This window comes from Hibiscus syriacus, unplaced genomic scaffold (assembly GCF_006381635.1).
Source record: "Hibiscus syriacus cultivar Baekdansim isolate YM2019G1 unplaced genomic scaffold, ASM638163v2 tig00110332_pilon, whole genome shotgun sequence".
NCBI lineage: Eukaryota > Viridiplantae > Streptophyta > Magnoliopsida > Malvales > Malvaceae > Hibiscus > Hibiscus syriacus.
Genome location: NW_024062688.1, coordinates 6,165,255 through 6,179,408, shown reverse-complemented (window position 1 = coordinate 6,179,408; position 14,154 = coordinate 6,165,255). Strand labels below are relative to the sequence as shown.

General features: G+C 36.2%; 1 protein-coding gene across 1 annotated transcript; it reads left to right on the top strand.

Annotated features, from left to right (window-relative positions):
• Nucleotides 1-6,304: 6,304 nt before the first annotated feature.
• Nucleotides 6,305-11,672, top strand: LOC120119573 (SNF1-related protein kinase regulatory subunit beta-2-like). Its single transcript, XM_039139383.1, has 4 exons — nucleotides 6,305-6,930; nucleotides 10,159-10,337; nucleotides 10,450-10,612; nucleotides 11,138-11,672. Exons 1-4 carry the CDS (start codon nucleotides 6,769-6,771, stop codon nucleotides 11,462-11,464), a joined length of 831 nt encoding a protein of 276 aa, XP_038995314.1. The 5' UTR covers nucleotides 6,305-6,768; the 3' UTR covers nucleotides 11,465-11,672.
• Nucleotides 11,673-14,154: the final 2,482 nt, after the last annotated feature.

Sequence of the window (14,154 nt, the reverse complement as noted above, 5' to 3'; positions counted from 1 at the left end):
TTAGTAAAAGCCATAAGCTGTCATTCTGTTACTCTAAAACTGTCTGTACTAAACCCTTCCAACTAGTATACATTGACATATGGTGACCAGCTCATGTAGTCTCGAATGGTTTTCACTATTACTTGTCTTTTGTTGATGCTTACTCAAGGCACACTTGGGTCTATTTTTTAAAAGATAGGTCACAGGCTGTTCACATATTTAAGGCGTTTCAACAGATGGTGACAACTCAATTTGGGCTGGCTGTGAAGGCTGTGCAAAGCAATTGGGGTGGAGAGTATCACAGCCTCTCAGTTGTGTTGCTAAGAGAAGGAATTGTTCATCGTGTTGCCTGTCCGCATACGTCTGAACAGAATGGTATGGTCGAAAGAAAGCATCAACACATCATTGAACTTGCCCTAGTTTTGTTAGCACAAGCTGCTATGCCCTTACGTTACTGGTACTATGCAACTGTTACAGATGTGTTCCTCATCAACTGACTTCCCACTAGAGTTTTAGAAGGACTGTCGCCCTATAAGAAGTTGTTTGAACTGAAGCCAAATTATGATTTCATGAGAGTTTTTGGCTGTAAATGTTTTCCTCACCTAAGATTGTTTCAACATCACAAGCTTGAGTTCCGTTCCCAGCCTTGCACATTTCTTGGTTATAGCCCTCAGCACAAAGGCTACATGTGTTTAGCAACTAGTGGCAGGATATATATTTCCAGGCATGTTATCTTTGATGAGTTTTCATTTCCATTTGCAGGGATTGGAGGAATGGGGGACATTAATCAAGTCAATAAACTAAGGTATGCAGAACTTGAAGTTGTTGCTGACATGAAACAATTTCGAGATAATATTGCTGGTCCAGGCTCAAGAACAACAATCAATGGTATGAACCTAGCCGAATTAGCTGCAGCAGTTTCGCAGGAAGTGGCCAGTTCAAATGGTGATACTGTTGGTGAAAACTCTGGTCATACTGGCCAAAATATGACTGACCTGGGTGAGTCTTCACTAGAAGCTAATGCTCATGAAGATATGCATGAAGAAGGTGGCTCGACTAAAGTTGTTGAGTCAACAAATACGAGTCAACCTGTGGTAGTAACTGCTCCAGTTGATAATACTATCTCCACAAGAGATGACAATGTTGCTAGTGTGATAAATCATCATTCGATGATGACGAGGAGTAAGTGCGAGATATTTAAGCCTAAACTATTTGTGGTCAGTTATGCAGACATAGAACCCCTTAATGTTCATGAAGCATTACAGTCACCTTACTGGAGAGCATCTGTGCATTCTGAATTTGAAGCACTGAGGAAGAATGACACGTGGTCATTAGTAAAATTACCTGAAGGTTGCTCGGTTGTGGGGTGCAAGTGGTTGTTCAAAGTGAAAAAGAACCCAGATGGCTCTGTTAGTAGATATAAAGCAAGGTTAGTGGCTAAAGGTTTCTCTCAAATACCAGGACACGATTTTGGAGAAACGTTTAGTCCAGTTATTCGATTTACGACATTGAATGTGGTACTTTCAATAGTTGTTACCAATGGCTGGCAATTATGCCAGGTTGATGTGAACAACGTATTTCTGTATGGTGAATTGCATGAAGAGGTTTTCACGCAGCAGCCACCAGGCTTCGAGCAAGTGGCACCTGACGGTAGTCCCTTGGTGTGCAGATTAGAGAAGGCCTTGTATGGTTTACGCCAAGCCCCTCGGAATTGGCACTGTAACACCCTCAACACGTACCTGACCCGAATACAAGTCCGAGGTGTTACATTGATTTTTCAAAACCTTTACTTGAACAAAATAATGAATAATTTTAAAACTTTTACTAAATACAATTGACTAATTTACATAAATTAGTATCATATGATTTTACAAAACCAATTTGAGTATATCGAATTCAAATATTTATTTACATGCCAAATACATATATTTTCTGATATGAACTTTGTAAAGGAGATACTGACTTGTCTTGCTCCACATTGCTCTCTATATTCTTCTCGAATCTACGTGTGAAACAATCACACGCTAAGTCGATGACTTAGTGAGGCATAAAACATATAATAAAACTCCAACTTGTAATCATGCTTGAACAATTTCTACTAACATATCACATACAATCATCCCACCCACATATACATATAATAATTCCTACTATGCACCTTTCATATTTATATTCTCTTATTTATATGATCAATTAAGTTCATATCATATAATTCATATCACAAAACACATATATACATCACATACATTACATTCAATGTTATCTCTTATTAGCCCATGTGCACCTGTGAGAACTGTAGATATGTGAGTCTATTGAGGTTGTGCACCACTATGCTGTCACCACAGCTCATATAAATGTCCCGAAGGACCTATCCATAGGTCACAAAGACCCCGGTAACTATCCAGAGGTCATAAAGAACCTCAGCAACTGTCCATAGGTCCCAAAGAACCTAGGTAAACTGTCCATATGTTCCGTAGAACATAGGTAAACCCTCGACTCTTGGCATGTCAACTATACCCCTAGCTCTCATATCACATAACATGGGCATTATCATCTATACCATTTCATATCACTTGTTCTTTCTCTTCTATCACATACCACATGTATGTGTAACCATATATTTCATAACATATCACATGTATCACATATTACAATTTCCTTTTCTCATATTTTTCATATCATGTTTCTTATAACCACATATATCTGTCTTATCTCATATATAATTCTTTAGCTTATACCTTATATCACATGTTCATAATCACATATGTCCATGTCGTTTAACTTATCATTTATATCTATTCCACCTAGTTTATATCATTTTCTCTTGTTATCACATAAGTCCTTGCTATTCTACATAGTTCGTGATCCTATAGTCACTTATGTCAATACCACATAGCGCATATACATGTAATCATGCACACGTAAAAATTACATCAATCACAAATCAAATAATATGTTAGGAGTCACTTCCTACCATAGTAACTCCATCACTGGCTCATAGCAAGCCAATGTTTATTCGATAACATAATTACAAATTAAATTGCACTCACCTTAGCTTTGCTTTGATTCGATTCTAATCCTTCGATTGTTCCGGAACAAGCTTACGTTTAGTATCTACATAATCACACATGGATTTATATCAGTATTATAACTAATATATTCTAATGGTTCACTCTTTAGACTAAGAGAGCAATTTCATCTTTTAATGAAGGTATGCATCGATGCACTACTGATGCATCGGTGCATAAAATGCATTCGATGTTGTATTATTATTGGGATGCATCGATGCACTAATTGCATTCGATGTTTTTATTTTAAAAGAGTGCATCGATGCATTACCTGTGCATCGATACACCTTCAAACAATTTATGGGTTTTAACCTTGATGCATCGATGCACTATGAATGTATATCGATGCACTCTGCCCAGAATCCTCTTTTTGAACCCGAAAATTCATTTATTTTGGATTAAAACCTTCATGTTTCATCCCCTTTTTCATTCTTAACTCTAGTACACATACTTAAACCAATCTATACTCATTTATTTCATCTTAAACCTCAAAGTCCTATCTTTCATATGTAATTCAATAATTACATCAATTTTGCAACATGTTTCAAATCCAATTATATTACTTTGTATGTCTTAATTGGATTGATAACAAGTCAAATTCCTTTATCAACTCTTTCTAGAAATTCATTTAGAAACACATTCTCTTTAATCTTTCATAACTTCTTTATCTTTCAATCTTAAGATAACTTAAGCTTTCCCTAAGCTTAGTTATCATCTAATGATCAAAACCCAACCTTAAATTTAACCAGAAATTAACTAAGTAGAAGACTCACCTTTGAGCTTAGAGATACGGGAGGAGAGGAAGAAGAAGATAAGAGAGTTTCTGGAGAATTATCTCCCTACATGCTTATCTCTTAATAAAGAGATAAGATAATTATCTTTTAGATAAAAAGAACATTTTGCCCTTTAATTCCTTTAATAATTACTAACAACTTTTAGGATTTATTTCCAGATAAATCATTGAACTAATCCATTCTTCTACTTAAATCATCAAATTCTGAAACTTTACAATTAAGTCACTAACCCATAGTTTGGGATGTTACAGGCACGACAAACTGAAAAATTCTCTACTTAAGTTTGGTTTCAAAGAATCTTCAGCAGACACCTCTCTATTTATTCGCTGGGAAGGGGGATACTGTGTTTACTTACTCGTATACGTCGATGATATAGTGCTGACTGGGAGTTCGGTTGTACAGATTGAAGAAGTTGTGAAATTTCTTGGCAGGGAAATTGCACTAAAAGACCTTGGTGAATTACATTACTTCTTGGGTATAGAAATTAAACGTTGTGGTAGCTCGTTAATTCTCAGCCAAAGGAAGTTTATCCTTGAATTGCTAATGAAGACCAAGATGAGCACTGCTAATCCTGCTGCTACACCAATGCTTACATCTGCCAAGTTGAGTCATGACGCCGGGGTACTGCTTCAAGATGCATATGAATATCGGAGCGTTGTAGGTGTGTTATTATATGTGTGTCACACACGCCCGGACATAACCTTCAGCGTCAACAAGGCAGTACAATATATGCATGCTCCAAAGCAAGAGCATCTTGTTCCTGTTAAAAGAATCTTGAGGTACTTGGTGGGAACAATTAACCATGGCCTGGTCATAGCACCTGAAATAGCAGGGTTCAATGTAGTTGCCTTTGCTGATGCTGACTGGGCTGCAAGTGCTGATGATCGCAAGTTTGTCTCAGGTTACTGTGTATTTGTTGGTGACAATCTCGTGATGTGGAACTCTAAGAAACAAAAATCTGTTTCCAGGTCTACTATGGAAGCTGAGTACAGAAGTGTAGCAGATGTTACTGCTGAAACAACGTGGGTGAATACTCTTCTAAATGATTTGGGTGTTACAAGGCAGAAAACTCCTATAGTTTGGTGTGATAACAGTAGTGCTGTAGCCATGACAGCAAATCCAGTTTATCATGAGAAGAGTAAACATTTTGAACTCGATGTTCACTTTGTTCGTGAGAAGGTAGCGTTGAAGCAAGTGTTGGTGAACTATGTGCCAGGAAGTTACCAAGTTGCAGATGGTTTCACAAAGCCACTAGCAGCTGCTCGGTTTGAGGTGTTTAAAGCCAAGGTGAATGTGCAGCCTTTCCTTTGGGAAGAAGAAGAAAAAGTAGGGAGAATGTTGAATGATGCAGTTAGTAGTTGATGAGTGGTTAGTTGTAGGAAGCTTTTATATTAGTTGTGTGAAGTTACACGGTTACATAAGTTTGTTGTAAACTCTTGTATAAATAGAGTATTTCAGTTCAATAAAGGATAGTACATTCAGATTCTATACTCTGCTATTGTTGTTTCCAAATGATGCATTTCCACAAGAGGAAACTTGCATTATTATTTTGTCGATACACAAAATAAGATTTAAAAACAATAAATTCCTTACCATTACACCCCATAAACATCGATCTAAAGCCTCTCTCATTGATGAGAAGAAACAAGAAACCGAAGCAGAGTACCAAATGAAGAATGGTTGTTGAAAATGCATAAGGAAACAAATTATGACTGATGTGCTTCTATGACAGTAAAGGAAAATAATCATTTAGTATGTTGCTTTTATGAATAAGAGAGATGGGCTTTCCTCCCCATGTCACCGAATACAGCCAATGTCGATTCGGGTATGTCCATCAATGTGTTTGATATATTTCCCCAAAGAAAATTTTGCATCACCGACTTTATTACTAACCCTGCGTTGTAGTAATTAGCAGTACGGTACCACACGCGGGCTCGGATTGGATTACTTTCCACCTAATTGCTTCGCCACTTACGGACCACTCCATTAAACTGGGCTACCATTTGTTGCATTGCCTTACTGGTGTTCATATCGATATTTTGTGAGTTTTACTATTCCTAATTATCATATATGAATCTTATCGTATATTTATTCTGAATTTAATAATATGAGATATATTCGAACATGTTTTATCGAATTCACAATGATGACAAGTCTTTTGCATAAACATAATATAAACAATAGCTGAATTTCCTTTATAAAAAAATGCTAAATTTCATGAAGTTGTTTTTTAAATAAGATCACATAATCATTTTTAAATATATATATATTTATTTGCATATATCTAATAATTAAATGAAGAATAATTTATTTTAACATTTTTATAATAAAGATGGAAAATGTAAAGGGTTGATTTATATTTAAGAAAAGTGTAATAATTTTAATAATTATTGTTAAATACTTTCTTTTGTTTTTTTTTTAATAAAAGTAAGAACAGATATTATATAAAGCAGAGCTGAAAAGTGAAGGGGAAAGGGTAAGCCAGGCATTAGGCATTACAGAGGGACAGAAGAAGGGGGGAAAGCTCATAGTTTTATAGCCCTAAAACCTCAAAACCAAAACAAAAACCAACCGAGAATCAAAAGACTTTGTCAAACGATGACGTGACATTCATCCATTCATCCCCCATTCCAGATCCCCCTCACTACTTCATCGACACTCCTAACTCATCGCATAATTCTCTTAATTTTCTCTCTCTTCTTTAAAAAAAATCCGATTTCTGCATCTGGGTTTTTCCTCTTCTTTTTTTTTAAATTATGGGCATCTGTTATAATAGGGGAATTATGAATCAATTGTGAGATTCTGTGAGTGGTGGGAGTTTGGGTTTTCTCTAATTTGCCTTGTTAATTATATAATACAAAAAGAAAAGGTGATAAATTGATCATCAATAAAGAGACAATAATTAGTTTTAATAACTTAGAGAAAAAATGGGGAATGTGAATGGAAGAGAAGATGGGAGTAACAGTCCATCTGGGTTTGAAGAAGAAGAAAAGGGTAACAGTATTCTCGAAGCTTTGGCTGCACCCATGGGTCACTCACCCCCTCACAGTCCTACATCCACCCACTCACCTCTCATGTTTACTCCTCAGGTACTTTTTTTTTTTTGGGGAATTTGGATTTCATGGAACGTGATTTGGTTTTGTTGCATGGGATTCTGTCTTCTTCATATCATGTATATATGTTCTATGCACAAAATTAAGGTAAAAACAATGGTTATGAAAGTTGAATTTTAATTAGTTTTTTATGGATCTATGGTATTACTTATTTGTTTAATGCTAAGTTATTATGAGGTAAACTAATTAATGATTTTTTTAACAAATATTGCTAATTTTCATTAAAAACAATGTAAACAGAGTTAAAAGCCAAAACTTTAGACTTATAGAACTTATGGTTTGATCAATGTTCCATAGTTTAAAGGATTTCAAGATTTCCATGTAAACAATGAATCAAAGCTCTTAAATTATAATATGAGTATAAATTTTGATCTGTGGTTTTCAGGTAAACTAAGTGTTTAGATTATTTATACTCTGAGTATTTGACTTAGTGTTTGCCGCATGGTTCCTCTCAATCGAAGAGTGGATCTTTGGTGGCTCCTTGATAAGTTCCATGTTCGGTCTTTTGTGTGTGGGTTTGTGAATTGCAATTTTGGTGAAGTCTTAGTGTGATCCCTTTGCTTTTTTCAATTTAAAGAGATGCTTTTGGGTTGTTATAATTGCTTGTTTCATATATCCTTTGCAAGAATTTTTTAGTATTCAAAGGCCCTCAGGTAGAGAGAGAACTTCTTGTGTGAAAATTGCATGTTTATAATGTGATTGGCCATAAAATTGATGCATACCGAATGGATTTTGTCTATATTACTGTCTATGCTCTCTGGTGCAGAAAATGGTAGGGTTCTGCATGATGCGCGCCGGATGATTTTTCCTGCTGTAACATTAAACCTCGAGGTTGCATTATGGATAAAACTAACCTAATCTATAGGTTATCTTTGATGCAGACTTTGTTAGCAGTTTATGCAGTTTTAACATGTCGGTTTTTTGATAGAAAAAATGGCCTTGTTAAAAAAACCCTTCGTAACCGTCAAGCTACGAAGGTAACTCAACGGACATTGGAAGAAGGAAAAGAGTGCCATAAATTTTATTACTAAAAACCATATACAACAAGAGTACAAAAGACCAAAATACATCCAAACATCACCTACCACCGAACAACAAAACAACCCAGTACATAACAACTAACCAATCCTTGAAGTTTGCAACCTCGTTTGAACTAACCAATCCCCAATTTAGCAAACTTGTCTGCCTTGTAGTTGGAAACTCTCTTTATATGCCTAATGACCACACCCCTATTTGACACAATATTAGAAATGTCATTCACCAGTCTAAGGCAACTAAACAGTCAGACTCTAAAATTAGCCTTCCCTTGATGCCCACTTTGATTCCGAAAATAGTTGCAAACCCCTCTTAATAGCCAGCAGTTCTGCCAAAATTGGAGGACCAGATCCAACTTTCTCAAAAAACGAATCCAACATTACAACCTTTTCGTCCCGAAGCAAACCACCTATGCCACCCTTCTGTCAATGACTATCCATAACACCATCCACGTTTACCTTAAAAAAACTTGGCGGAGGAGGACACCAGCCTTCACGAACAGAATAAACCTTTTTTTAACACTGGTAGGAATATGCTATCGAAAGATCGCCCACTAAACTGTCAAAAAGGGTCAAATGATTTTGAAACTTTGAAGAAAAACATGTTGTCACTCTGTATCTTACCAGGGAAAAAGAGCTGAACTCGATCAAGATTCCCTTTATTAAAAACATTTTCGTTTCTTTGCTTCCAAACCGACCACAAGATTGCTCCAGTGATAAAGATCCATATAGACGAATTTGAGATCAAACCAAACCAAGGCGAGAGTAAATTAGTCGGACTCTCGGGGATAGCGAAAGAGATATTCCACATACTCATAAAACTCGTCCAAAGACCCCAAGAGACATTGCAGGAAACAAAAAGATGAGAAACAGATTCTGGATAAGTGCCATACAAGGGACACGATTGATCCTCAATCCCCAATACACCACGCTTAACTAATTCGACTTTTACTGCCACCTTTTTGTGAACCAGTTGCCACACGAAAGACTCCACCCGAGGAGGGGCAATGCCAAGCCACACATATTTAGACCATAAAAAATTAACTTCAGACCTATCAAACATAAGCCTCATGCATGATTTCACCGAGAAACAACCATCTCCTTGTCCAGACCAAACATAATTATCATCAATCAACTCCGAGGAGTGAAAATTGCATAACAACGAATAAAATTGAAGCCACTGCTCCATCTATCAATCTGCCAAGTTTCTCCTCATCTGGATATCCCAAATCCAACCAGAAGAGCTTCTTATCCTAAAGTCAGCTATCCTCCCTTCTTTGTTAGTCGAGAGGATAAACAATCTTGGAAATTGATTTTTCAAGGGCACTCCATCTAACCACTCATCATGCCAAAACAAAATTGATTCACCATTGCCGACCCTAATGTGAGTATTGCCCTTAAAACAAACACCAAAATCATCACACGAAAAACAATTCTTAACTATCCCTTTCCGTATCCAAGAAGCTCTAGAGGAATCAATTTATCAACCACAAAGGATTTCAGGTCAAGATTGTTGACATAGCATATAACCCTTTTCCACATCGACTCTTTCTCAGAAATGAACTTCCACATCTACTTCCCCAAAAGAGCTCTATTCATAAGATCTAAATTTGCTATTCCCAAACCACCCAATTCCTTCGGTCTGCAAACCGAAGCCCACTTTACCTAATGAATACTTTTCCTGTCATTCGACCCCCCCCCCCCATGTGGGTAATAGTGGGCAATATGTAGTTTATTGCAATATCTGCAAATTACTGACTTTTGAACGATTTAGCTTAGAGTTTAGATGATTCTCTTGGTTTTCAATTTAGTTTCGCTTTTAATTCTTATTAATCCCTTTAAACAGGTCAGGTCATAGCCTTCCTACCATTTTCATATGTAATAATCCCACATTTCTTTGCTAGGGACACCTCTTTTTCCGAATTCAAGAGACACACTTTTGCCCATTTTCCCTTTTCTTTCCCTATCCCTAAATCCTAAAACATTTTTTCTCTTTATAATCCAAGTCCTGCCGTAAATCTCTTCAAGCCTAAGCCCATCATACTTTACATAGACAGATTTCTCAAATATGTTATATTTTCTTAGTTTTCTAGTATGCTAGTATAGTAACATGTATCTATTTCTCTGTAAAAGCTGCCAGTTTTATCCACCGTGCCTTCTTTCATCCCAGGTTCCAGTTCTTCCTTTACAGAGACCTGATGAGATGCACACATCAAGCCCGTCATGGTTGCATAGTACAATAGGATATGAGGATGGCTTCCCCGAGAAGGGAATTCCAACAATGATTACATGGAACTACGGTGGCAAAGAAGTTGCTGTTGAGGGATCATGGGATAACTGGAAGACAAGGTTCCTGATATTCCCTGCCTTTTACAGTTTTATTTTTATGAAGGAAAATAGTTAGCTCTTTATGAACTGCTATTGCTGGTCTGACATTTGACTTATTTGCGGTCTTTATCAGAATTCCTTTGCAGAGATGTGGAAAAGACTTCACTATTATGAAAGTGTTACCATCAGGTGTCTACCAGTATAGGTTCATTGTTGATGGACAGTGGAGGTATTCACCTGACTTGCCATGGGTTCAAGATGGTGTTGGCAATGCTAACAATGTTTTGGACTTGCAGGTAAATTCTTGTCTTTATCTTGTATTGAGTTTGGTATTTGCAGTTTTAGGATTCCCCACTATTTGTTTACGTGGGATACGAGCACATTCCATGAACATATTCTCTCTTGTCCTTATGAGGTGAATTCCATTTTTTGGAAAACTTTTGTGTTGAGCTATCGGTCTTATGATCTCATCTTGAGATAAATTCATTCCTTGACATCCATGGATACTTGTGCTTATCAAGCTGGCATCATTGTGATGATTGAGATCCATATATTGCTAAGCAAAAGCATCAAAGCATTCTGCTCCAAGTGTGATCAAAAGCACCAACTCACACTCAGCTATAACATTCAGTTTCTGTATGTTCTATTTTGTTGCTATAATCAACCCCATATGAAAATGGTAAATGTTGATGTATGATCGTCACTCCTGATTCACTTGAGCATTAATATGCATTCTTGCTTGCATTTTGTCTTCTTTTGCCTTCCCTTCATTTCCTTGACTTTCTAAATAGAAATGCTAATTGTGAAAAAACACCCTGCAGGATTATGTTCCAGAAGATATCGGGAGTATATCTAGTTTTGAACCCCCTCAGTCCCCCGACTCAAGCTACAGTAACTTGCCGCTCGGAGCTGAAGATTTTGCTAAGGAACCACAGCTCGTTCCTCCGCACCTACAACTGCCACTCCTCAATCTGCCTACATCTCACATGGAGATACCACCTCCTCTGTCAAGACCAAAGCATGTAATCCTCAATCATCTGTATATTCAAAAGGGGAAGAACGGCCAGCCCGTGGTAGCACTCGGTTCGACTCATCGATTTCGGGCCAAGTATGTTACTGTGGTGCTGTACAAACCCGTGCAGCGGTAGTATTAGATGGGTGTCCCTCTATCGAATCCTGTAGTCTGGTGATCACATGATTGTGGTTGATATAATTTATCGGTGAGTATAGATGTTGTGCCGTAGTGGACATTTTAACTATGGCCTAGGAAGGAATCGCCATTTGGAAACTTCTAAACATTCTGATCTTGTTTCCTTGCTTTATATGTAAGTATTCGGGTCCCCTGAAATTTGAAGATTCCATTGCGCTCATCTTTATACTTTAATTTGACATGATTTGATCTCTTTACTTGCATAATGTCATTAATTAATATTACTGATTATAATATTGAAGTATCTTGGACTACTTTCTATTAGAACATCATAGAGGGATCAAAATCATAAATTTACCAAAATGTTTAGTATAACTAGCAGCTAACTGTACATAAAATCGTTCAACAACTACAGATGGTTTGTAACAAGACCTATAATTACACATCATTATGTCAAAATTAAGCACTCACTTGTGGCTGAAGATGTTATTACAAAGTAGATATACTAATTGCACGGAAAATACGTAAAAATAATTGCATAAGAGAGCAAGCATTGGGATTCTCGTTACTGGAAAATTGGGAAGGATATTCAAGTCCGAGTAATATTTGGATGGGAAAATAAAACATTCGTTTCTCTTTATGTCATATTCCTTTCTACTGTCTCTTGTTCCTTTTTCTCTTCGCCTTTAACTATGGTTGCTTGCTTTCGGGTTTTCTTGTATACGTACTGGGTCTACTTTGTGGGATATACGGTTCCTGTTACTATAACTTGATCATTTCCCACGTCTATTTTCACCGACTCTACGCCTATCATTAAATCACACATTTCCAATTATCAACTTCAAAGTTATGTTTATTGTGTCACACGTTTGCTCAATAGCCTTGTCCTTGGACTTGTGTTTGTTCTTCAAAGACACTTGAAGACGACGTACTTTCACCTTGTAAATTGTATATAATCTAATAATATATACACACAAGGGCAAATTGAGTACTTTGATGCTGGGAGCCGAAACAAAAGTAGAAGAGTGCGTAGGATTAAAGCTAAATTTTTTCATTTTAAAAAATAAATAGAATTATTTATAATCAAAAGGGACCAAGACATCAGTTGTACCATTTAAAGGAACTTGAAACCCTGAATGTTACATTAAATGGTTGCAGAACAAGCTAAGGTTGAAGTTGGAAATATATATATTGGAATATTTAGATTGGAATAGAGTAAAAAGAATAGAACGATGAACATTGATTTGTTTCTGCAGGAATAGAGCACATGCCTACCGACCTTCAACACCACCAGGAGGCTGCAAACAAATGAAGCCAAATAATCAGAATTCAAAGACGCTCCCAAGTGGTAGTAATAATTTAACAGTGTTGGTTCTGAAATGAAAATCAAGTAGGATCTGATCTGAATCAGTGGGAGCTGCAGAGTGAGTGAGTAGTACTACTAGTGCTGCTGGTGCAGTGTGGGTGAGTAGTAGGGCTGCTCATATGGGAACCGTGTGGTACACCCTACACAGTGGCCTTGTGAAATGTGGTTAAAGCCAACTTGTTCTCTTACTTTCAGAGTCACCACACCACATTTTCACCTAGCCCCATTACATGTTATTTCTATTTCAAAAACATGTAGGCCTCTGCATTCAATGCTTCTTATTCCATACTTTCTATATATTAAATGCTCTAATTTCATTTTAGCCCCACTTCAATCTTTTTTTTTAAAGATTAATGATCATATTAATATAGAATTAAAAACTTTAGTTTGGCTTAATCGCTAATAGGAAGTTCGATTTCCCCATAAATGTTTTGGTTCTAGTATCGCGAATGAAAAAGAAATACTTAGAGAGTTTACTTGCTATTATCCACTATCATAATATCATATACTCGGGGCGGATGCATATAGCACTATAAGAGACCAAATGCATATCTATTATTTTAGATTTGTTAGAAAATATAGCTTAATATATTTAGGGGAGAAGTTTTTTTTTTTGCATACCCATTGTGTTGAAAAAATAATATTAAAATTTTTGAACCCTCATTTATAAATTTCTAAACCCGTCACTAACTATATTAAAGATCATTAAATTATACTTAAACTTTAAAAGTAAAAAAATAGTTATTAAAATTACTGAAGTATTATAATATAATTGCTGTAATATTATAAAAATATAATAAACTCGTTTCATAAATATATTAGTTATTTTAAAATTTTAATGATCAAAAGCATTAACATAATTATGGGGATGAAGAAAGTAATGTGCGGAGTGAACGATTGCATTGCCATCATTCTCAGATTACTCTCTACTTGCTGCACGTTTATGAGCATATAAAAGGCTTTGAACGACTTGGAAATTGACGTGGACTTGTTTAATGCACGGGATACATATGTCCTTTTGCTCTCTCACCTTCTCATTCAATTATCTTTTCCCGGGTGTAATTTTAATTCACCAATATTATTCATTTTAATTTGTTTAAATTTAATATCATAATCTAATTTCAGTAAGACATGAAAATGTGAATCGTGTGTGTGTTTTTTTATTATAAATTTAAACCTAATTTTAATCCTAGAGAGAGAGAGAAAGAAAGATTTTAGGAGAAGAAAGAGAATTATTCATAATGGGTCTAAATAAGGATGACCTGGTGAGGTTAGATCGGAATTTTGGTCAACCTAACTAGAAAAATATATATCATTTATCT